This window comes from Dendrobates tinctorius, unplaced genomic scaffold (genome assembly GCF_039654945.1).
Source record: "Dendrobates tinctorius isolate UK_male_01 unplaced genomic scaffold, ASM3965494v1 ptg000025l, whole genome shotgun sequence".
Lineage (NCBI taxonomy): Eukaryota > Metazoa > Chordata > Amphibia > Anura > Dendrobatidae > Dendrobates > Dendrobates tinctorius.
The window spans coordinates 10,460,052-10,484,733 of record NW_027361693.1 but is presented as its reverse complement, the minus strand read 5'-3'; the positions used below and the strand labels follow the sequence as shown (position 1 = coordinate 10,484,733).

The window sequence follows — 24,682 nt, the reverse complement described above, 5'->3', positions numbered from 1 at the left end:
AGACTCTGGCATGTGAATTCGGCCAATAACAGGTCTGTTATGCCCTTACATGTCCGAGGCTGCACGCGAGCTACAATGAAAGGACCATCGTGTATCGCTTACAGGTGCGGATAACACGCTGAACCCTGTTAGTGATGGGGATCTGGGATTACAATTCTTCTCCGCGAACAAGCATTTTCCAGTAAGTGCAGGTCAACAGTAATTCCGGAATTAGGCCTAAACGACATTCCAGAAAGAATGTGAAAAAATAAAGTATTCAAACCACAGGTGCTGTAGCTTGCTTAACAGATGGGCTCCTCTGCTGAGTAGCACACAGTTCTTACATAAACAGACGGCATAGCTTGGTTCACGGGTGGCCAACTCTGCTGAGTAGCATACAGAGTTACTAGGCCCAAAGTATTAAGTGGTGTAAATGCAGTCAAAAACTGGTTCTTTCATTAACAGGTGGCATAGCTCGGTTCACGGGTGGGCTCCTCTTCTGAGTAACAGACACAGTTACTAGGCCCAAAAGGATTTTCAGGACAAAATGCGGTAAAAAATTATTAGAAACATACACGGTGTAGCTCCTTCACAGGTGTACTACACCGCGGGCTACCAGACACCGCTACTATGCCTTAAAACTGTCTATTATCATTGAAAACCATTATTAATGTGAAAAAAAGATATGCTTTTGTTTAACGAAATGGTCTCGAATGGAAACTCGAGCAGCCGAATTTTAATCAAAGTGTTGTAGTTCGACAAATGGATAAAACACCACCCAAACAGCTAGAATTTGAACTTGGCCAACAGTTCCACTCAAACACCACTCATCTGTAATCAGGAGGCAGACTCAGATGGTCTCAGGCACAGTATGGATTTGACAAGATTGAGAAAGTTGAGAAAGGGTACAATATCACTGTATAACAGGTATATATAGCATAGTTTAAACATTTAAAATCTCCGTGTTTATTTCCAGAGTCCGACAAAGACACTTACAGCCTCAGTGTGGATTAGACAACAATCTAAAAAGTAGAAAAAAGGAAATGTTTTTGAAGCGTACACCAGTATACACTGTTGGAGTATTTTTAAATCTTCAAATATATTTCTGTCTCAGTAAGACAGTCCAGACTCTCCCCAAGAGGAAACGAGATGGATAAAAGTACAGACATAAAGTCGAGTGACTGCAGAAATTTAGGATTTACTAATCACGGGAAAAACTCCCAGGAGAATTCTGAGAGGCGATGCTGACCCTCAATTATTTTGTGTGTGGAGACAGCGAAAACAGTTCTTTGTGAAGAAAGGGTTGCTGTATCGAAGAACCGTTGATCCCATCACCGTTACTCATCTCCATCAAATTTTGATCACAGGGAGAGATGTAGACATGGTCCTCACTGCCTATCATGATCTGTCAGATAACTTTGGAGTGCAAAAGACAGAAGCCACAGGCTGTAGGCGATTCTATTGGATTGGCATGAGAGGGCACATTTAAAAATGTGGGCAGGAATGTCACACGTCTGTGAGCAGGAAAACTGTGAAAGCTGATGATAAACCACCACTGCATCTCATTGTGAGTCAACGTCCATAAGAAATGGAAGCCATTGATCATCTGAAGCTAAAGCCTGGCCAGCAGGACAGGGCATAGCTACGTCATAACCATCATCTATCAGTTCACCAAATTTGTAGTGGCAGTCCCAGGGAAGGATTTGACAGCCCGGACTACACAGCAGAGGAGCAGGGAGAGGTAAATATTGCAAATGCTGGGGCCCTGCCCAAGCAAGGGTGGCCCACTCGTGGGCGTTGGTACGATCCCCTCATAGTACACCGGTGTGTCTGACGGCAGGTGTGCACCCCCACCTTCAGAGACACTTGATTGCACTATGTGGGACCCTATGCCAGTGCCAAAGCCCAAGAGTCGGCCCACCCACCTGTCCAGGGCAATGGCACTCGCAAGGTTGCGTGTGCTAGGTGGTGACCCCGGCCATGGGGGGAGGCAGCCCAGTAAGGGAGGTTTAAAAAATGGCATATGTTGATGTTGGACATTCAGCAGCTGCAAATGGAGGAATTGGAGAAGTCCGAGGAAGAGGAGGACAAAAGCGAGCCATTTTTCTGGCAACCTATGTGTCATCAGGGGAAGTTGGGACAAAATACTTTGAAACCCATACATGGTTCATTTTAATGAAGGTTAGATCATCAACATTTTGGGTCGACAGATAGGTCCTTTTTTCTGTCAGGATTGAGCCAGCAGCACTGAAGACTCTTTCCGACAGCACACTAGCAACAGGGCAAGTGAGCTCCTGTAAGGCATATTATGCCAATTCAGGCCAGGCGTCCAGTTTAGAGGCCCAATAGTCGAAGGGGAATGACCTGTGAGGGAGAACATCGATATGGGACGAGAAGTAGTTTATAACCATAGATGACAACTGCTGTCTCCTGTCACTTTCAGTCGATGCAGTATTACCAGTCGTGTGAGCGGGACTTGAAGAATCAGTCCACAACATGGTCATGAAACCCCTGTCTCCAATACCACTTCTGATGTGTGCACCACGAACACCTCTTCCATGTTGCCCCCTACGGCTTGTTGGAGAACCATCACCACCGCTGTGTGCTGGGAATGCCTCAAACAACCGGTTTACCAGAGTTGCTTGTCTGTTAGCCAATATTAGGTCAAGGTTCTCCTGTGGCATGATGCTTTGGAATTTGCCTTTATAGCATGGATCCAGGATGCAGGCCAACCAGTAGTCGTCATCGTTAATCATTTTAGCAATGCGGGGGTCCCTTTTTAGGATCTGCAAGGCATAATCTGACATGTGGGCCAATGTTCCAGGTGTCAATGAAGCACTGCGAGTGCTGGGTCAAGGAGCACTTTCTGGCAAATCCAAAATCCCTCCAGTCACGCACAAACCCTGTACCAGACCTTGCCACGCAAACATTTTCTCTTGCCCCACGAGAAGCATCCTCCTCCCCTAAATAATCATCCCCATCATCATCATCCTCCTCCTCTTCCTCTTCTTCCTCCACCTCGTCCAGGAGAGGTCCCGGACCAGACAATGGCTGACTGTCATCAAGGCTTCCCTCCTCCTCTTCCTCATACTCCTCGGCTGCAGACGCCTGCTCCTTAATGTGTGTCAAAGTTTGCATGAGCAGACACAAAAGTGGGATGCTCATGCTTATGATGGCATCGTCTGTGCTTACCAGCCGTGTGCATTCCTCAAAACACTGAAGGACTTTACAGAGGTCTTTCAGCTTCAACCACTGCACACCCGACAACTCCATGTCTGCCCTCAAAGTGTCTGGCCGTGTATCCTCCCACAAATGCATTACAGCCTGCCTCTGTTTGCACAGCCTCTCAACCATGTGCAGGGTGGAGTTCCACCTTGTTGCAACATCGATAATTAGGCGGTGCTTGGGAAGTTGGAGCAATCACTGCAGCTTCTGCATACGACTGGAGTGTACGTGCGACCGGCGGATGTGCGAGCTCAGTCTTTGGACCTTCTGGAGCAGGCCTGTTAACTCTGGATAATTATTGAGGAAGCACTGCACCACCAGGTTCAAGGTTTGAGCCAGGCAAGGTATGTGTCTCAGTTTTGAAAGAGCTATGGCTGCCACAAAATTCTGGCCGTTATCACTAACTACCTTGCCTGCCTCAAGATGTAGACTGCCCAGCCATGACTCAGTTTGTCACTGCAAGAAGATGGCCAGTACCTGTACGGTGTGTCTGTTGTCGCCCAAGCACATCATCTTCAGCACAGCCTGCTGACGCTTACAACTAGCTGTTCGATAGTGGGACACCTCGTGTGCAACACTGCCAGCTGCGAATGGAGTGCTCATGCGACTGTGCTCTGTGGACGAGCTTTTGCTTCTGGAGGAGGAGGAGGCGGGTCGAACGCCTACAGCCAACTGTTTCCTATACCGTGGGCCAGGCAGCACTGTCCCACCGCCGCTGTCCCCTGTGGGCCCTGCATCCACCACATTAACCCAGTGCGCAGTGATGGATACGTAACGGCCCTGACCATGCCTACTGGACCATGCATCTGTTGTGAGGTGCACCTTTCCACTCACTGATTGCTTGAGTGCATGGACAATGTGGTCTTCACATGAAGGTGGAGGGCTGGGATGGCTTTGCGAGAAAAGAAGTGCCGACTGGGTAGGTCATAGCGTGGTTCTGCGTAGGCCAAAAGTTCGTGGAAAGCTTTTCTTTCAACCAACCGGTAGGGCATCATCTCTAATGAGATTAGTTTGGCAATGTGGGCGTTCAAACCCAGTGTATGCGGATGAGAGGATGAGTACTTTCTTGTCCTACTCATAGTCTCTGGTAGGGTGAGCTGGACTTGAGAGCTGCATATGGTGGAACTAGCGAAGGACATCGCGGACGGAGAGAGGGTTGATGATGGTGATGGAGTTGGTGTTCTTTCTGATGGCCTAAATTCAGTCTTTTGTAGCAATAACATTGTGATTCCCTGACTGCTTTGGCCTTGCAACGACACCTCAACATTTGCTGCTGGTGGTGTGCTAACCGGTGGGCTTACAGTGGGGGAAACGATGTAGCGTTGCTTACTACCTTCATTGGGATCAGTTGCACATGTGATACGTGAGGTTTGGTAGTCTGTCCATGCTTGCAAGTGCATGGTAGTTAAATGTCTAAGCATACAACTGGTATTCAAATTTCTCAGATTTTTCCCTCAGCTAAAGGTCTTTGCGCATTTCTTACAGATAACCTTTGCCTGATCATTAGGATTTTGTTCAAAAAAGTGCCACACTGCACTCTTCCTATTATGCAAGACATTTTGAGGCCTTGCACGCTGTGCTAATTTTACCGTCTGGCCTAGCTGTCCTGCAACTCGTTTTGTTTTTGTAACCCATTTTTGGACTGCTCCGTGCCTGCCAGATTACAGCTGTTGCAATGTCGATGCCTGCTGCGGATGCTCCTCCTCCTCTTCTGAGCTATTGGCAGCGGCACCCTCTTCCCCCAATGGATGCCAATCTGGGTCAACAACTGGGTCATCCATTACCTCCTCTTTAATGTCATGTGCACCTACCTCTGTGTCACCATGTAAGGTGGTATAGTATGCGGGAAGGGGCACCTGAGTTTCATCAGGGTCAGATTCTGGCTCAGTACACTGCGAGGACAATGTATTGCTCTGAGTGAATGTACTAGCAGATAAATCTAGCAGTGGCTGTGCATCAGTGCACTCCATGTCAGATTCTTCTTGGACTGGGTAATTCATGATTTGACTTGATAACCCAGGCATGGTATGTGAAAAGAGTTCCATGGAGTAATCTGTAGTGTGGCCTGCCGCATCCTTTACTTTTGGTAGGGGTGAAGGACACAAGGAAAGGTGTGGTTCCTGACCATGAGCCTCCAATGACGAATCAGTGCTATTATTTTTTGAATGTTCAGAAGAGGAGGCGAGAGAGCTGGAGGCTGTGTCAGCAATGTAAGCCAAAACTTTTTTCCTCAAGCTCCGGCTTTAAAGCGGTTTACCTACTCCCAGAAAAGGGAGCCTTCGAGGCCTTGTGGAGCCAGACGATGATGCAGGCTCAACACCTCATGCATTAGGTGCTATTGTGCTTTTGCCACTACCAGCAGATCCTCCACCAGCACCATCATTACAAGCTGGCAACTCCCGCCCACTATCACGGCCTCTTCCAACACACTTCCTCATTTTTGGGAAAATGTACCCAAAATACCACCAGCAATATGGTACTGTAAAACAAGGTACAAGGTGTATATAGTATTGGGGAGAATTTGAATCTCCCTACAGACTTGAGGACACTGAACTAATATCTCAGGCCCAGTGTAGATTACACCTCAATATAGCAGGCTGAAACTAGATGGTGTATAAAATGTCTATATAGGACTGGGGAGAATTTGAATCTCCCTACAGACTTGAGGACACTGAACTAATATCTCAGGTCCAGTGTAGATTACTCCTCAATATAACAGGCTGAAATTGGATGGTGTATAAAATGTCTATATAGGACTGGGGAGAATTTGAATCTCCCTAGAGACTTGAGGACACTGAACTATTATATCAGGCCCAGTGTAGATTACACCTCAATATAACAGGCTGGAATTGGATGGTGTATAAAATGTCTATATAGGACTGGGGAGAATTTGAATCTATTTTCTCAGGCCCAGTTTAGATTACACCTCAATATAAAAGGCTGAAATTGGATGGTGTTTAAAATGTATTTATAGGACTGGGGAGAATTTGAATCTCCCTACAGACTTGAGGACACTGAACTATTACCTCAGGCCCATTGTAGATTACACCTCAATATATATATAGGACTGGGGAGAATTTGAATCTTCCTACAAACTTGAGAACACTGAACTATTATCTCAGGCCCATTGTAGATTACACCTCAATATAACAGGCTGAAATTGGATGGTGTATAAAACATCTATATAGGACTGGGGAGAAATTGAATCTCCCTACAAACTTGAGGACACTGAACTAATATCTCAGGCCCAGTGTAGATTACTCCTCAATATAACAGGCTGAAATTGGATGGTGTATAAAATGTCTATATAGAACTGGGGAGAATTTGAAGCTCCCTACAGACTTGAGGACACTGAACTTTTTTCTCTGGCCCAGTGTAGATTACACCTCAATATAACAGGCTGAAATTGGATGGTGTATAAAATGTCTATATAGGACTGGTGAGAATTTGAATCTTCCTAGACTTGAGGACACTGCACTAATATCTCAGGCCCAGTGTAGATTGCACCTCAATATAACAGGCTGAAATTAGATGGTGTATAAAATGTCTATATAGGGCTTGGGAGAATTTGAATCTCCCTACAGACTTGAGGACACTGAACTAATATCTCAGGCCCAGAGTAGATTACACCTCAATATAACAGGCTGAAATTGGATGGTGTATAAAATGTCTATATAGGACTGGAGAGAATTTGAATCTCCCTACAGACTTGAGGACACTGAACTATTATCTCAGGCCCAGTGTAGATTACACCTCAATATAACAGGCTGAAATTGGATGGTGTATAAAATGTCTATATAGGACTGGGGAGAATTTGAATCTCCCTACAGACTTGAGGACACTGAACTATTATTTCAGGCCCAGTGTAGATTACACCTCAATATAACAGGCTGAAATTGGATGGTGTATAAAATGTCTATATAGGACTGGGAAGAATTTGAATCTCCCTAGAGATTTTAGCAAGCTGACAATGATGCTCTCATTCCCAAGTATGGCAGCAGGCAGCCTAATAAGCAGGACTGCTGCACACAAAAGTGTGGAAAAATGAACGCTTGGTAACTCGGCAAAAAAGAGGATGAAAAGTATTTTTGCTTTTAAAAAAGCAGTTTGCACAGCAGGGTGAAAACAGCAATGCAGCTATCAGGGAGCCTTTTAAGGCAGCCTAATAACCAACAGAGCTGATGCACCAAAATATAGCCTCCCCTTGCACTGCACACTAACTGGTGTTTTGTACAGGCAAAATCGCTAGCAGCAGAAGCAGTTTTTTGTATCTTCTTTCCTGCCTAACGCTCTCCCTACAGAATCATCATCAGCAGCAGCTCTCCCTATTCTGAGATCAGCAGAAGAAAGATGGCGGTCGGCGTGCATGCCCTTTTATAGCCCCTGTGACGCCACACAAAGCAAGCCAATTACTTGCATGCCCTTCTCAAATATGGTGGTGACCGCTGCCTATGTCATTGCGTTGCCCGCAGTGTGCGTCCTCAATCATTGGCTGAAAAAGGGCGCTGAAGCATCATTTGAAACGTGACTTTGGTGCCATGGTCGCCGACCTCGTGGCCGACCTCACGCTATGGTCGGGTTTCGCTTCATGAAACCCGACTTTTGCGAAAGTCGGCGACTTTTGAAATTGACCGACCTGTTTCGCTCAACTCTAATAAAGACCTTCGTTTAAAAATGGCATTTAAGTTTTCTCAAACATTTTAGTGTGACAAACATGCAAAAGAATAGGAGATCAGGAAGGGGGCAAACACTTTTTTCAAACAATTGCAAAAGCAATTTTCCCCCCAAAAAAGTTATGTGAAAATTATTATGTTGTTTTCCTTTTGCATTATAAGGACTTTAATAATAAAACAATGTTTTTTTAATTCAGGTACACCTGGACAGATGCCATCTTGACCATATCTGGCTTTGTGATGGCAACTCCCTTGTGTCTTCTCTTATAAAATGAATCTCTGTATTATTCCCAGACTACCACTTTCAATTTTTTTCTCTACTGTAGTTTGTCAACATCTTACAACGTATATGTAGTATTTGTCCAATGTTATAGTAATTACTTTTTCTGTTTATATTTTTGACCTGTGATCTCTGAGAAACTATCACTATCCTAAAAAAACTAAAATATCTGCTGCATTAGCTCCTTAGGCTTTTATTCATAATACAATAGTCCCTCCTGATTAGCTGCACTTAGTGCTGAGCAAGTATACTCGTTGCTCGGGTCTCCCCAAGCATGCTCGGATAGTCTCTGAGTATTTTGGCCTGCTCGGGGATTTAGTTTTTATCATCTCAGCTACATGATTTGCGACTGCTAGACAGCTTGAATACATGTGTGGAATGCCAGTTTGTTAGGGAATTCCCACATGTATTCAGCCTGTCTACAAATCACAAATCATGCAGCTGAGATGACGAAAACGAAATCTCCGAGCACGCCAAAATAGTTGGCGATCACCTTAGCATGCTCGGGGATACCCGATCAACAATGCTACTCGCCCATCGCTAGCTGCACTATATCATGTGATGTGATAGTTGCAATACATTATGGGGAAGCCCCATGGTCATATAAGATATCATGTTAACCTTTTGTGATTAGCCAGATTACTCCAGTGTATGCTGCAACCAAAGGTTACCTGTAACAATGTATGTCTTTAAGTCTCAAATTGAGGCTCTCATAGACTTACAGTAAGAAAAAAAGTAATGGTCGGTAATGAGTTCTGGCCAATCAGAGCTATTTTCACATAGTGGCTGAGAGGTGGCTCTGGAAACAGTAGAAGACGGTGATATGTCAGCATTTCACTACACATGCAAAATAGACATTTCTAATACCTAACCAATGTTGAAGTGAAAAAGAAAACAGAGTTGTACTTTAAATCTTTTTAAAATTTTTATAATCAACATTTGAAAAATTGTACCGTTTATTAATACTCCCTTATGAATTTAAAACTTTTACATTCTTTATTATTTTACATTGTAGGTTAATAAATAAACACTGTTTATATCTGTTCTATTTCCCAGACCACAGCACAGTGACTATCCCCTACAACAACACTGGAAAAATGTTTATAGATCGACAAGAAGGAAGATGAGTTTCACATAATGACATACAGGCTGTTTTATATTACATGTATGGAGATATTCACAATAATGTAGCACAGAATGTAATGTCCCTATAAGAGTACATTAATCATTTGTTCTGAATATTATATTTAAAGTTTTCTTAAAATAATTGTAAGAAATAAAATACAGCAGTGTACATGAAAAGCAAGAATAGACTTTTTATGTTAATTTCTATGTAAAATCTTGAAATATATTGAAATAGCTCTGTAATTATCTTAATTATGGAAAATTACAAGATACTTTCTGCTAGTTGAAACATAAAAGAATAAGGAATCATATCTTCTATAAATATGGAGTTACAAATTTCATGTGCTAGGGTGTGTATTTTCCAAGTGATATTTATGCAATGAATTGCAGTGTTATATTTTTGATGATATTTATTATTAACATAACTGACCAGAATCTTTAAAAATACTATAAACCTCATTAAAAATTGGTGTTTAATTCTGAATTATTAGTATACAGTACTTTGATGTTGAACAGTATTCATAGATTTATCATTGACTAATTTCTGTTTTATGTTAGCTAACACTTTGAGTTCTCTCCTTTTTTAAGAGTTAGGTTTTAGCAAGTTTTCAAGAAAAAACAAAAATACATTATTTTAATTACCTCTATTACTACTACTGCTACTACATCTACTACTACTTTTACTACTACTAATAATAATAATAACGTAAAGCAAATATTTAGCAAAATGCAATGTCTAGTGTACTGTCTGCAAATACAAGGTCATATATGATCTTTATAAGGTATGATCTCTTCATTGATTAAATTAATTAAGGCTTCTTTCTATAGTTTTTTCTATAACCATTAGTTACTAATTTAGAGGGTTTATACAAGCCTCCTAATGATGTTCTCTTTTTTCATTTCTATCCTCCATTAGATATGAGATGATCCTCTTTTGTGCAAGATCTTAAGAAATTCCACAGAGACAGTACTCCGATCTTTTTTCAGGATGTAAATACAATACTTATATCAACGAAAAATCGATAACAACAATGGATGCTCACAGAAGACCATGTGGGACTGTTTTAACAGACACAGCATAGCTTTGAACCAAGCATATCCAAGATATTTGGATTAAACATTTACAAGTCTGCTAAAAAAGGGAAAACTTTCTACCATGAGATTTACAAGCACATCTGGTATCTGTCCAGTTTTAGTATGTCTTTGTTTTGTACAAAGATGCTATGGAGCAACCCATCACAGCTCTATAAAAGTGACCAGAAATCAAACCAAACACATAGAAGGAGAAACAGAAGTTCACCACCGGCCAAAGCGTGGATGGGTATGGAATCAGTTCTTTGTTTTAGAAGAACATATAGGACCAGATCATCAGTATGTCGGCAAGGTAAAACTATTTTAAAATAAATTTTGTATTTACTATTATTATTGTGTATTTGTTTTCTATTATCTAATATGGCATGTTGTGATTATGTAAATGAGAAAAATGTACTATCCTAAAAAAGTTGTTAGAAACTAGGACTGAATTATTTATTGTAGTTAATATTTTTTTTCCAAAGTGATAGTATATTTTGGTGACATTATGTTGATTGTAAAGCTAGCAAAGTATTATTTGATTTTAAATATGTCAACAGAAATTGCATTTTCATAAAAAGTTGACAATCTTGTTCATTATTTTCAATGTACAGTTTGCCTACCTGTCCTAATTTGTGATCAAAGACCGAATTGGCGTGATTCCTTAGTTATTGATAAAGTGGTTTATAAGACCTCTAAAATGCATCTATTAATTCCCTAGCAATTGGCAACACAGGCAACACTTTTACTAACCTCTATTTGTATTACTGCATCAAGTAGTACAGTATGTGGCTATGCGGCTAAAGGACTAAACTTACAAGATTCCAATTAAAAAGATTCATAGGGAACACTTCTCTTGTCTACTTTTTAATATACTGTATATGAATTTGTTTATACTGGATGTGCACTTTAATATATATATTAACCATGATTTGGCCTTATGAGTTTAAAACTCCAAGCAAAAAAAATGGACTTTTTATGGAAAAATGGGATTATTATGGTGTGAAGTTATGATAGTTATGATAATGATGGTACTTCATTCTTTATCTAAAATTGTGTATGTATTTATCTTTTGTATCAAAGAAATGAAAAAAAACAAATATTGAATACTTTTTTCCGATGAACTGCCTTTTTTGCCTTTAGCATTTAGAAGCTACTTCATGCCACAGTCAATAGTGATCTGTAATAAGCATCTATCGCTACATCAGAAATTCATGCCTCGGAATTATTTGTTTTGAATTAGCTTTAAATACTTTGCCATAAAATATACATATCTATTGCCACCACAATCGCTGCATTGGAAGTTTAGTGCAATTACAGCTGCCCATTTAGCTTGTATGCACTTAGTATCGCTACTGGTGCACTACAAAAATAAAGTAGTGTTTGCTATATCTGCTGGAATGATTTAAATCGAAAAACACTCAGTGGATAGCACTGCAGCCTTGCAGCGCTGGAGTCCTGGGTTTGAATCCCACCAAGGACAACATCTGCAAGGAGTTTGTATGTTCTCCCCGTGTTTGCGTGGGCTTCCTCCGGGTACTCCGGTTTCCTCCAACATTCCAAAAGACATACTGATGGGGAATTTAGATTGTGAGCCCATCGGGGATAGTGATGATTTTGTGTGCAAACTGCAAAGCGCTGCGAAATATGTTATATAAAAATAAAAGATTACTATTATTATTTGCTATGAAAATGTATTCTCTATGTCTTATCTCAAAAATATAGTTTACAAATATACTTTAATAGTGGTATTAAATTAAGTTAATAATCTCTCATAATCACTCATAATCACTCATAAGTGGTCATTTTTAGATTGTGTACACTTTTGCAATAATTTTTTTGCAGGAACATTTTTTTCTTTTTGTTGCGAGACTACAATGTTCCATCGTTTCATTTTTTTACTTTAAAACTATAACCAATAATGTACCTTTTTACAATTGTGTTGACATTCACCATGTTATTCTTGAGTTTTCAATTAGAACCCTCTTTTATTTCTATTATTCATTGTTTTCTACTGATTTCAGTTTTTTGTCCATTTTATTTCTAATAGTGAAATTAATTATTGATTGTTTTTATGTAAGATTAATTTAACAATATTTTTTAACTTTACAGAAGAGTCAAATTTTGTTTGTTTGTTGTATCACTTTCTGAATTTATAGTTTGTATTTACATGAGGGATAATCCTTAATCCTTAACATATTGCTTTAAGCAACAATGTTGAAAATAATTATTTTTGCAGTGAATAATTTACCAGTGTGATTATATCCACTATATACATTTTGTGCAAATCGCTGAAAATTAGCTACATTTCAACATAAATGAAATTTATTGCAAGACTCGTTAAAGGGTCGAGTGTGACTTGTAGGATCGCTAATTCCAACAGGTGGCACTATAGAGTTCAAGTCTTCTTTCTCTCTGAAGAGGCACTTTGCATATTAAGTTTCCCAGAGGAGCATTGCATGGCAAATAAGCCTCCTTACCTTGACAAGCCAGAGCTGGTATGTCACTCTCCACAAGGAGAAACTTTACCCCTTAGACCCCAGTCCAGAGCCTCTCACCTAGCCAAATCAAATCTCACACTTTGCACTGAAGAAGGCAAAAAGCCTGAAACACTGTGTCTGCAAATTGAGATTCTGTTTTGGCTTTAATCCTAAGTCATATTACAAGACTCGCTAAAGGGTCAATTGTGACTTGTAGGATCACTGCTTCCAACAGGTGGCGCTATATAATTCATATCCTCTTTCTCTCTGAAGAGGCAATTTGCATACCCTACACATTTAACAACACAACTTAACCACAAACTATATGAAAACAGATTTGATTATGCAGTAAATTGTTGCCCCATTTCTAGGTGAGAATGCTTCTGTTATGAGGACATTTAATGGAACATGCTGCCATTTTTAGAATAAAGCTATCAAAAAACAGTTTAATGTCTTTATGTGAAATCAGAAACATACAGAAATACAGTATGGATACATAGGCTGCCTTGACAGCTCCTTACCTATAGAGGGTTATGGAATGTGAAATGGTTTAATTCAATTAAAAAAAGAGTTCTCTTTTTTCATGGAAGGCATCACAAATTTAATAAAGTCTATCGGGAGCCCAAAAAAACAAATGTCTTTTATAGCATGAAAAATACTACAAAAAATGGTGATAAAAGGGTTTAGCTTAAAAACTTGGTGCATTTACCTGAGCTTAAAAGACATTGTGTATGCACACCATTCAGTTTAGAGAAAGCAATGATGAAAAATTCTCTTCTTTGCAGTAATAGCAAAAATAGCATTTTTTATACTTTCTTAAAGCCAATGGTTTATACTTGTACAGTTTAAATAATATAGGCTGCAAAGTTTCTTAACATTAAATGGTGAAAGGTGACAGATCATCTTTGTGCATGTCTATGGAAGTTGAATGGTAAAAGCTAGAACCTAGCTTTAAATGTCTGTGCATATAAGATTATTTTTCGATTCTGCAGCACTCAATTTATTCTTGAAGATATGTTCATCATTTTTCAAAGTTCTGCATTTAAGTCTCTTTTCTCCTAATCTGTACTTGGGTTTATGAAATCCATCTTTACATCATCTTGCCTTGAAATATTTCTCGTATTTTAAGTAAAATTTAATCTATATGTGTATATTTTCATGTAGATATGGACATATACAGTGGGGAAAAAAAGTATTTAGTCAGTCAGCAATAGTGCAAGTTCCACCACTTAAAAAGATGAGAGGCGTCTGTAATTTACATCATAGGTAAACCTCAACTATGGGAGATAAACTGTGAAAAAAAAATCCAGAAAATCACATTGTCTGTTTTTTTTCATTTTATTTGCACATTATGGTGGAAAATAAGTATTTGGTCAGAAACAAGCAATCAAGATTTCTGGCTCTCACAGACCTGTAACTTCTTCTTTAAGAGTCTCCTCTTTCCTCCACTCATTACCTTTAGTAATGGCACCTGTTTAAACTTGTTATCAGTATAAAAAGACACCTGTGCACACCCTCAAACAGTCTGACTCCAAACTCCACTATGGTGAAGACCAAAGAGCTGTCAAAGGACACCAGAAACAAAATTGTAGCCCTGCTGATAGAACATGACCCTATACACTCAGACACAATATGCAATAAGTGCTAACAATGCTATTTGTCTAGGGATATATTCTGTTACCCTAAAGAAAATGGTTCCATTTATCCCTTCCTATTGGTCATTTGCATTCAAACATTTCAATGAGGAGAAAAAATGCTCCAGGGTTGCTTATTCCTGAAAAAATAGGAACTAATGCAGACTTGGTAGAAGAGCTATTAGATGCTCTTTAAAGTAAACAGTTTTAACTTGTGCTCCTTTCTGTAATCTATGTGATAGATGCAAAAAATGGACCACATTTTTGGATTCCATGAAAATTAGATAATTTGCAAGACTGTGAAAGTAGAACCATTTCATTTTGCTCTAGGCAAATTGCTATTTATTCATTCTTGCAGTTTATCTCATGGTATGGTCTTGAATACTAGGCTGCAAAGGTCAGTATGCCAGTTTAGAGAGTCTTAAGAAAATAATTACCTTCTGACCTACACTTAATGCCATTTACAAAATTCTTAATCCCGTCCCAAATATTGATGTGTCACTCGATCACTTTTTTACTGTTGTCACTTAACGTTTGCATTTAATGTATTTTACAATGTACATAGTAAGCAAGTTCCTGTATTATACTTATTGACATGCTCTGAATTTTCCAGAACCTTGTCAGTTATGTTTGCTAAGCACTGAATATATGAAAATATAGATTTTTTTAAAAAATATAACCATCAAAAAAACTTGGTGAAAAATTTGTTCATTGTCCATGGAATTGTACAATGTGTCAGAGACCTTTAGATCAAAGAATTTTCTCGTCTCTCCATATGGCATATCCCAGTGGAACTTCTGCCTTTGCCCTATACCCCTGGAAAGTAATGTGGACTCACAATGGGTAAGCCAGATCAGCATGAGACGTGGACAAAAAATGGGACAGAATCACAAACCAAAGCCATGGTCGGTAGACCAAAGTCAGATACTAGAAGGACAGAAACTAAACAAGGTCAGTCAGGCCAGAGTAAAAGTCAGGAAGGATTGTAGATCAGACATTCCTGGTGGAATCTCTATAGTACTTTAGATTACCGTACTGCACTGCTGTCATGTCATGCAGAGTGAAGTCCAAGAGTGCAACGTACTACAGCAATTTTACCGGGTCACACAGACTACTGGACTGCACTCTGCATAACCCAGCGACTGTAAGGCCTGATAACCTTAAGTGACACTTAAAAGGAGACTTTAAGGTTGCTAGAGTTGCCAGTTGCTGAAACACCATGTGGTGGTGAATTCTGGTAATTTTGTTTCACAGCCTCCAGGTGACCCAGAACCTGGGAATTACAGTAATGTTAAAGTCTACCTTAAAAGTTCCCTTAAGGTTTCCTGGCCTCACTGCTACCAGGAGACCCAATGGATGTGAACTAATGTAAGGTTACCAAATTTCACAGCCACTGGGTCTCACAGTAGCATTTAAGTGTATTGAGTGTTTTCTATATATTTCCCACCTAGTTTTGAATTCCCAACTCCCTATGTATCACCCAAAAATACCTTTTTTCTTTCACCCACACTGTATGTAAATTAGTTGGATCTGGTCTGATAGGCACAGTGTTATTGCTCCTTCCCTCCACCCCTCCTAGGCCGCTGTACGCAATATTTCAGGTAATTTCCATAGTTCTTGTCCATATTTTGCGTGTGCGCATTGCAATCTCCACTCGCGCGTGCGCAGTATGCTTTGCATCTTTTTGTGCATCTTTATTTGTTTTTATTATATGAAAAGGACAAAAGGGATGGCACTCACCGTTCTGAAGAAGTGAATTTATTGTCGGGACCCGTTGAAGCGCAGTTGGCGTGAAACGGCCATTGTCCACAGTTCACACATCTCTCCCGAGCCTATGCTTTTTATCTAACAATAAATTCACTTCTTCAGAACGATGAGTGCCATCCCTTTTGTTCTTTTTCATACAATGTAGCCATGCATGTTTTTCTTTGGACTGAGCACCCATTCTGTGGGTAGTTGGCGTTCAGCCCAGGTGTGTGAGTTTGTACTGCACTATAGTGCACATTAAGGTGGTGGCAGTGGTGCCGAATTTTCTTCTTTCTTTTGGACATTTTTATTTGTTTTTAAATAACTCATCAGTCAGTTAAGCAAGTGTAAATGCTTAAATAATATTTGCTGCTTCCCTGTCCATCTCTTGGTCCCAAGAGATGGGTGGAGGAAGCAGTGAATATTCATTTGATCCCCAGATTTTAGAGGTCATTGGGCCAAGCATCAGGTCCCCAGGTCTTAGATAGACCCAATGAACGCAATGCAGCCAGCCAATCACAGTAATGACAGTAGCCAACATGGCTACTGCATTACTTTGTATGGCAGGCAATCTCCACATGTTGATTGGCTGTCTAACAGCCACAAAACATGCGGGACAGGGGTTCTAGCATTGCGCTTGAGCACCCCTGATACTCAACTGGGTAATGAGCATGCCCGTGCACCCTAATGCACAATTGAGTACCAAGCAATGCCGAACACGCTCATTCATCACTACTAATTATTCAAGAATGGGTCTGATATCAGAGGAGTAAACAGCTAGTTTAGAGATTCTCATACAGGCTCAAACATAGGTGACCACTATTTTCAAACAAGTACCATTTCATTTTTCCCTCATTGTTTCTGTGTAAAGTATTCAGAGTAAAGAAAATCTCCGAAAAAAATATTCTCAAAAGCCTGAGGAAACCAGTTTTTTTAGCTTTGTTTTTATATTGAAGGTAGTGGGCAATATTTTGGAAGCAATATAACAAAACACTATAAAATGAAAATTTAGACTCTGCCTGTTCAACTGAGTGATACCCTATAACCCTCTCTGCGTTACAGTTATTTATTATTTAGGTCACCTTTTCTTCCCATGACATTTTATATCGCATTGTAATCTTCCCTTATTCCTTTCTGCTCTATTCTACAGCAGTAGTCAGTATTGCTTGACCCCTTGTATAGAAAGGTTGCACAAAGGTGCTATTGAGATTTTCCTTTAAAGTGTATCTTAGAATTTTTATCGGTATTGTTTACTGCTGTGGAATATGTCCGACTTTAAATTAAAGAGAAAATTGGAATTTATGAGGCTCTAGGTAGGAGAAATTGCAATTTATATTAAATGATAGAATCTTACGTGTAAGAAGATATCTATCAGCAACTGATTATGACTAACGAATTTAATAAGAGGCTGTGCTTGACTTTAAACAAGATTAATAAACACATTCTGCAGACCAATTGAAGTAAGAAAACCAAAGGAAAATCGGTCTACATGTAGACAATTAGGTATAATGTACACATTGAAGCATAGTTTATATTTAATGTTAAATATAGTTACTCTATAACTTTGAATAAAAATAAACAAATACTTTTTATGAAAACCCATTATTTTCACTATATGTATCCACTACTCAACATTTGGTGTAATTGTATGTCCTGTATTAAAAGGAAAAGTATGGTGTGGACTAAGGAACCATTACATACATCTACTTGCACTTGTTGTAATCAGCAATAACGCTGATCTTGAAGAATTAACCTCTTATTTACTGTGGTCAGTACAAAACTTTATTGGATAAGACACCATTCAAATTCACTGTTTTGCACTGATTATCCAGGAAAATTAATTTTACAGGGAATCTATTATTTTCAAATGCATTGTCCTTTTTAATGCTCTGTGGCCTATTTCTAAAATCCTGATCATGATATCTAAGAGGTTAAACTAATATTAAGGTGTCCATCATCCCATATGAAGCAATTATGGTGAGCTGATTGGTTGTCATGGCACCTGATACTCAATGAAAAGCCTTCTCTTTGCATATTTATGTTCTTATTAAAAAAGCACTTCCAGTAACTTTTGTATATGTGTATGGTGTATAGTGTGAGCGCATTAATATACTCACCTACAGCTACTCTCCCCGATGTCCAACGCTTTTTTTCTGATTCTCAGTGATGTCAGGGAAATTGCAACTAGTTGCCCCATTCTATACTCTATGAGTGATCCAGAAGTCTATTTTACAATGAAAGCCCATGGCAGCCTCATTCTGATGCTTCACAAAAACCAATTCCGGTTCTACAAAACAGTAAAGCAGGAAGAAGACACCAGAGAGGAGGAGAGTATATTAACACTTTAACACTACATTTCATGTACATACACCAAATTAATGAATAAAAAACAGCACAAGTGATTTCTTTTATGGTCTGCCACATACAGGGCTTTGTAAAAAAAAGGCTGACAGGACAATACTTTGTAATACTGAAGTATTACAGTGTAATATACCAGGAATTGAACAATACTATATCTAATAAGACAATGTAAAACATGTTGAAAAACATGACCAATAAAATTTTCAGTCACAGTTTAACGTTATAAAATTCTTTGAAGCACTTGTGGGTTCAAGATACTCACCACTACTCTACTTAAATTCCTTGAGGGGTGTATTCTCCAAAATGGGGTAAATTGTGGGGGTTTTCCATTGTTTTGGCACTTTGGGGGTCTTCAAACACAACATGATGTCCTCTATCGAGTCCAGCAAATTTTCCATTCAAAAAGTCAAATGGTGCTTCTCCCTTGTCCAGCCCTGCTGTGTGCCAAAACAGTAGTTTTCCATGACATATTGGGAATCGGCATACTCAGGAAAAATTGCACAACAAATTGCATTGTCCATTTTCTTCTGTTACCCTTGTGAAAATGCATTTTGGAGCAGCAACATATTTGGGGAAAAATGGTATTTTTTATTTTCATGGTTTAACTTTCTAAAATGCTGTGAAGCACCTGTGGGTTCAACGTGGTCACCACACCTCTAGAAAAGTTCTTTGAGGGGTGAAGTTTCAAAAATGAGGTAACTTGAAATGTTTCCATAGCTTAGGCACATCAGGGGCTTTGCAATGATGACATGGCATCCGCTATCTATTCCAGTAAATTTGGAATTCCAAAGTCAAATGGTGTTCCTTCACTTTGGAGCCCTGCAGTGTGCCCAAACAGTAGTTTTTAAACACATATAGAGTATTGACATACCCAGGAGAAATTGCAAAATTAACTGTATGGTCTATTTTTTCATGTTATTTTTGTGAAAATGAAAAATGTGGGGCTAAAGCAACATTTTTGTGTGAAAAAGTAAATGTTTAAACTATTTCTTCCATATTGCTTTAATTCCTGTGAAACACTTTTATTATTATTATTTTTATTTATTATTATAGCGCCACTTATTTCATGGCGCTTTACATGTGAGGAGGGGTATGCATAATAAAACAAGTACAGTATTCTTAAACAGTACATGTCACGACGGGTACAGGAGAAGAGAGGATTCTGCCCGCGAGGGCTCACAATCTACCACATTTGAAGGGTTAATCTGAAGGTGGTGGAAGAAGCCACTAATATGCGACTACAGATCCAATATTAAAAATATATATCTTTATTGGACAGTTATACAGGAATAGACAAAAACAGTGCTCGGTGATGCATTAACAGACAAACCTGCGCAAACAATGGGAAAAACACTGCGAGCTGAACAAAAACTCCAGATGGTATAATACAGTGTCATTGCAGTATCACATAAGTAAACTCTATATAATAATATCACCACAATGGGTTAAATACATGCCTGCAATGTAAATTCCATGTTCAAATCTGACTACTACCGACCCTGATCGGACATGGCAGGATTTTTAATATCATAGGGTGCACTCTATATATGTATATCACCATATTGGATAAAATATGTGGCTGCACTATATATTTCATATTCTAATCTGACCACTGCCGACCATGATCAGACCTGTAGCTGCTGTGCAAAGTGCCAAACCCTTGTTATGTATCTATTTTCTGACACTGTATTATACTATCTGGAGTTTTTGTTCGGCTCGCAGTGTTTTTCCCATTGTTTGCGCAAGTTTGTCTGTTAATGCATCACCAAGCACTGTTTTTGTCTATTCCTGTATAACTGTCCAATAAAGATATATATTTTTAATATTGGATCGGTAGTCGCATATTAGTGGTTTCTTCCACCACCTTCAGGTTACTTGCTTTTTAGTGATTGGTCTACATTTAGGTCTTACGCAACGGCGGAGGCATCTAGGTATATGATATTATGCCAGAATCATAGAATCATAGAATCGTAGAGTTGGAAGGGACCTCCTGGGCCATCTGGTCCAACCCCCTGCTCAAAGCAGGATTCGCTAAATCATCCCAGTCAGATGTCTGTCCAGCCTCTGTTTGAAGACTTCCATTGAAGGAGAACTCACCACTTCTCGTGGCAGCCTGTTTCACTCATTGATCACTCTAACTGTTAAAAAGTTTTTTCTAATATCTAATCTGTGTCTCCTCCCATTCAGTTTCATCCCATTGCTTCTAGTCTTTCCTTGTGCAAATGAGAATAAAGTTGATCCTTCTACAATGTGACAGCCCTTGAGATATTTGTAGACAGCTATTAAGTCTCCTCTCAGTCTTCTCTTTTGCAAACTAAACATTCCCAAATCCTGCAACCTTTCCTCATAAGACAGGGTTTGCAGACCGGTCACCATTCTGGTCGCTCTTTTCTGAACTTGCTCCAGTTTGTTGATGTCTTTTTTAAAATGTGGTGCCCAAAACTGGACACAATATTCCAGATGAGGTCTGACCAAAGAGGAGTAGAGGGAAATAATGGCTTCACGTGATCTAGACTGTATGCTTCTGTTAATACATCCTAGAATTGCATTTGCCTTTTTTGCTGCTGCATCACACTGTTGACTCATATTCAGTCTGTGATCTATTAGTATACCCAAGTCTTTTTCACATGTGCTGTCACTTAGCCCTATTCCTCCCATTCTATATATGCTTTTTTCATTTTTATTGCCCAGATGTAGTACTTTGCATTTCTCCCTGTTAAAAACCATTCTGTTAGTTGCTGCCCACTTCTCCAGTTTATTTAAATCTTTTTGAATCCTCTCTCTCTCTTCTCTAGTATTAGCTATCCCTCCTAGCTTTGTGTCATCAGCAAATTTAATCAGTTTACCCTCAATTCCTTCATCTAAATCGTTGATAAAGATGTTGAACAATACAGGGCCCAGGACAGAGCCCTGTGGTACCCCACTTGAGACATTCTTCCAACTGGATGTGCAGCCATTTACGACCACTCTTTGGGTCCGATCACTAAGCCAGTTATGAATCCACCTAACAGTTGCCTTGTCCATTCCATACTTAGTCATTTTTTCAATAAGGATTGTATGAGAGACTTTGTCAAATGCTTTGCTGAAGTCAAGATATACTATATCTACAGCATTTCCTTGATCCACCCAATCAGTGATTCCGTCATAGAAGGAAATTAGGTTAGTCTGACATGACTTATTAGTTACAAACCCATGCTGACTCTGTTTAATCACTTCATTCTTATCCAGGTATTGACATACATGTTGTTTAATAATTTGTTCAAAGATCTTTCCTGGTATAGAAGTCAGACTCACCGGCCTATAGTTGCCTGGGTCCACCTTCTTCCCCTTTTTGAAGATAGGAACAACATTTGCTCTTCTCCAGTCTTCTGGCACTTCTCCTGTTCTCCAAGAATTTTCAAAGATTATGGAGAGGGGTTCTTCTGCTATCTCCTTCAGTACTCTGGGGTGTAATTCATCTGGACCTGGAGACTTGAATTCATTTAGGTTAGCTAAGTGTTTCCTTATGTCCTCTGTTGCTGGTTGTGTTCATGAGCATTTGTTAAGATTTGAAGGGTTGAATACACTTTTCCAATGTGGTTTTGAGCACTTTGAAGGGTGCACTTTTAACTCCTTCATGACATGCGCCGTACTTGCTATGAGCACTGCCTGATGGTCGGCGCTCATAGCAAGTCAGCAATTATGCAACATACAGGTGATCTGATCATCGCCTGTATGTAGCAGAGCCAATCTGGTTAGGGCAGCTTCTAGTCTCCCATGGAAACATTGAAGCAAGACAAAAATAAAAAAATGTTTTTAAAAATGTTAAAAAAATAAAACAATATAAAAGTTTAAATCACCCCCCTTTCACCCCATTCAAAATAAAACAATAAAAAAATCAAACTTACATATATTTGGTCTCGTCGCATTCAAAATCGCCTGATCTATCATTATAAAATATAATTAACCCAATCGCTAAGCGGCATAACAAGTAAAAAAAGTAAAAGCTCAATTATGTTTTTTCTGGTACCGCAACATTGCATTAAAATGCAATAACAGGCGATCAAAAGATCGTATCTGCACCAAAATGGTATCATTAAAAATATCAGCTCGGCATGCAAAAAATAAGTCCTCACCCATCCCAAGATCATGAGGAATGGAGATGAGATGGGTCTCGGAAAAAGACACAGTTTTTTTTTTTAACAAACTTTGGATTGTTTTTACCACTTGTAATGACCTGGAGAATCATAATGGCAGGTCAGTTTTAGCATTTGGTGAACATGTTAAAAAAAAATCCAAAAAACTGTTATAGAATTGCACTTTTTTACAATTTTACCACACTTGGAATTTTTTTTTCATTTTTGAGTACAAAGTATGGTAAAATCGATAGTGTAGCTCAAAAGTACACTTCTTATATCCACTATTTATAATTTTATTATAGCCAGAAATGCAGTGTAAAACAAAAAGAAAACAATTATTATATTTTCTCATGTTTTTAATACAAGATTAAATACAGAAAAGTAGTTGAAAAAAACGTTACTCTTTTGAAGGAAAAATGAATAAAAAAAGCAAAAAAAATAAGCTGGTTGTAGTAGGTACAGTTGTGGCCAAAAGTATTGACACCCCTGCAATTTTGTCGCATAATACTCAGTTTATTCCTGAAAATGATTGCAAACACAAGTTCTTTGGTATTATTATCTTCATTTAATTTGTCTTAAATGAAAAAACACAAAAGAGAATGAAGCAAAAAGCAAAACATTGATCATTTCACACAAAACTCCAAAAATGGGCCAGACAAAAGTATTTGCACCCTCAGCCTAATACTTGGTTGCACAACCTTTAGCCAAAAGAACTGCACCCAACCGCTTCCGGTAACCATCAATGAGTTTCTTACAATGCTCTGCTGGAATTTTAGACCATTCTTCTTTGGCAAACTGCTCCAGGTCCCTGATATTAGAAGGGTGCCTTCTCCAAACTGCCATTTTTAGATCTCTCCACAGGTGTTCTATGGGATTCAGGTCTGGACTCATTGCTGGCCACCTTAGAAGTCTCCAGTGCTTTCTCTCAAACCATTTTCTAGTGCTTTTTGAAGTGTGTTTTGGGTCATTGTCCTGCTGGAAGACCCATGACCTCTGAGGGAGACCCAGCTTTCTCACACTGGGCCCTACATTATGCTGCAAAATTTGTTGGTAATCTTCAGACTTCATAATGCCATGCACACGGTCAAGCAGTCCAGTGCCAGAAGCAGCAAAGCAACCCCAAAACATCAAGGAATCTCCGCCATGTTTGACTGTAGGGACCGTGTTTTTTTCCTTGAATGCCTCTTTTTTCTCCTGTAAACTCTATGTTGATGCCTTTGCCCAAAAAGCTCTACTTTTGTCTCATCTGACCAGTGAACATTCTTCCAAAACTTTTTAGGCTTTTTCAGGTAAGTTTTGGCAAACTCCAGCCTGGCTTTTTTATGTCTCGGGGTAAGAAGTGGGGTCTTCCTGGGTCTCCTACCATACAGTCCCTTTTCATTCAGACGCCGATGGATAGTACGGGTTGACACTGTTGTACCCTCGGACTGCAGGGCAGCTTGAACTTGTTTGGATGTTAGTTGAGGTTCTTTATCCAACATCCGCACAATCTTGCATTGAAATCTCTTGTCAATTTTTATTTTCCGTCCACATCTAGGGAGGTTAGCCACAGTGGCATGGGCTTTAAACTTCTTGATGACACTGCGCACGGTAAACACAGGAGCATTCAGGTCTTTGGAGATGGACTTGTAGCCTTGAGATTGTTCATGCTTCCTCACAATTTGGTTTCTCAAGTCCTCAAACAGTTCTTTGGTCTTCTTTCTTTTCTCCATGCTCAATGTGGTACACACAAGGACACAGGACAGAGGTTGAGTCAACTTTAATCCATGTCAACTGGCTGCAAGTGTGATTTAGTTATTGCCAACACCTGTTAGGTGCCACAGGTAAGATACAGGTGCTGGTTATTACACAAATTAGAGAAGCATCACAAGACTTTTGTCCACCCTCTTTTTTTATGTTTGGTGTAGAATTATATCCAATTTGGCTTTAGGACAATTCTTTTTGTGTTTTTTCATTTAAGACAAATTAAATGAAGATAATAATAACAAAG

At 39.3% G+C, this 24,682-nt stretch overlaps 1 protein-coding gene across 1 annotated transcript in view; it reads left to right on the top strand.

The window, feature by feature from the left end:
• CDH18 (cadherin 18) overlaps positions 1-24,682 on the top strand; it is a 1,129,863-nt gene that overhangs the window by 246,072 nt on the left and 859,109 nt on the right. Inside the window, exon 2 of the mRNA XM_073569448.1 lies at positions 10,199-10,666. Within this exon, the coding sequence (XP_073425549.1) occupies positions 10,439-10,666 (228 nt within the window). The 5' untranslated portion in view covers positions 10,199-10,438. The remainder of the gene's footprint in view (positions 1-10,198; positions 10,667-24,682) is intronic.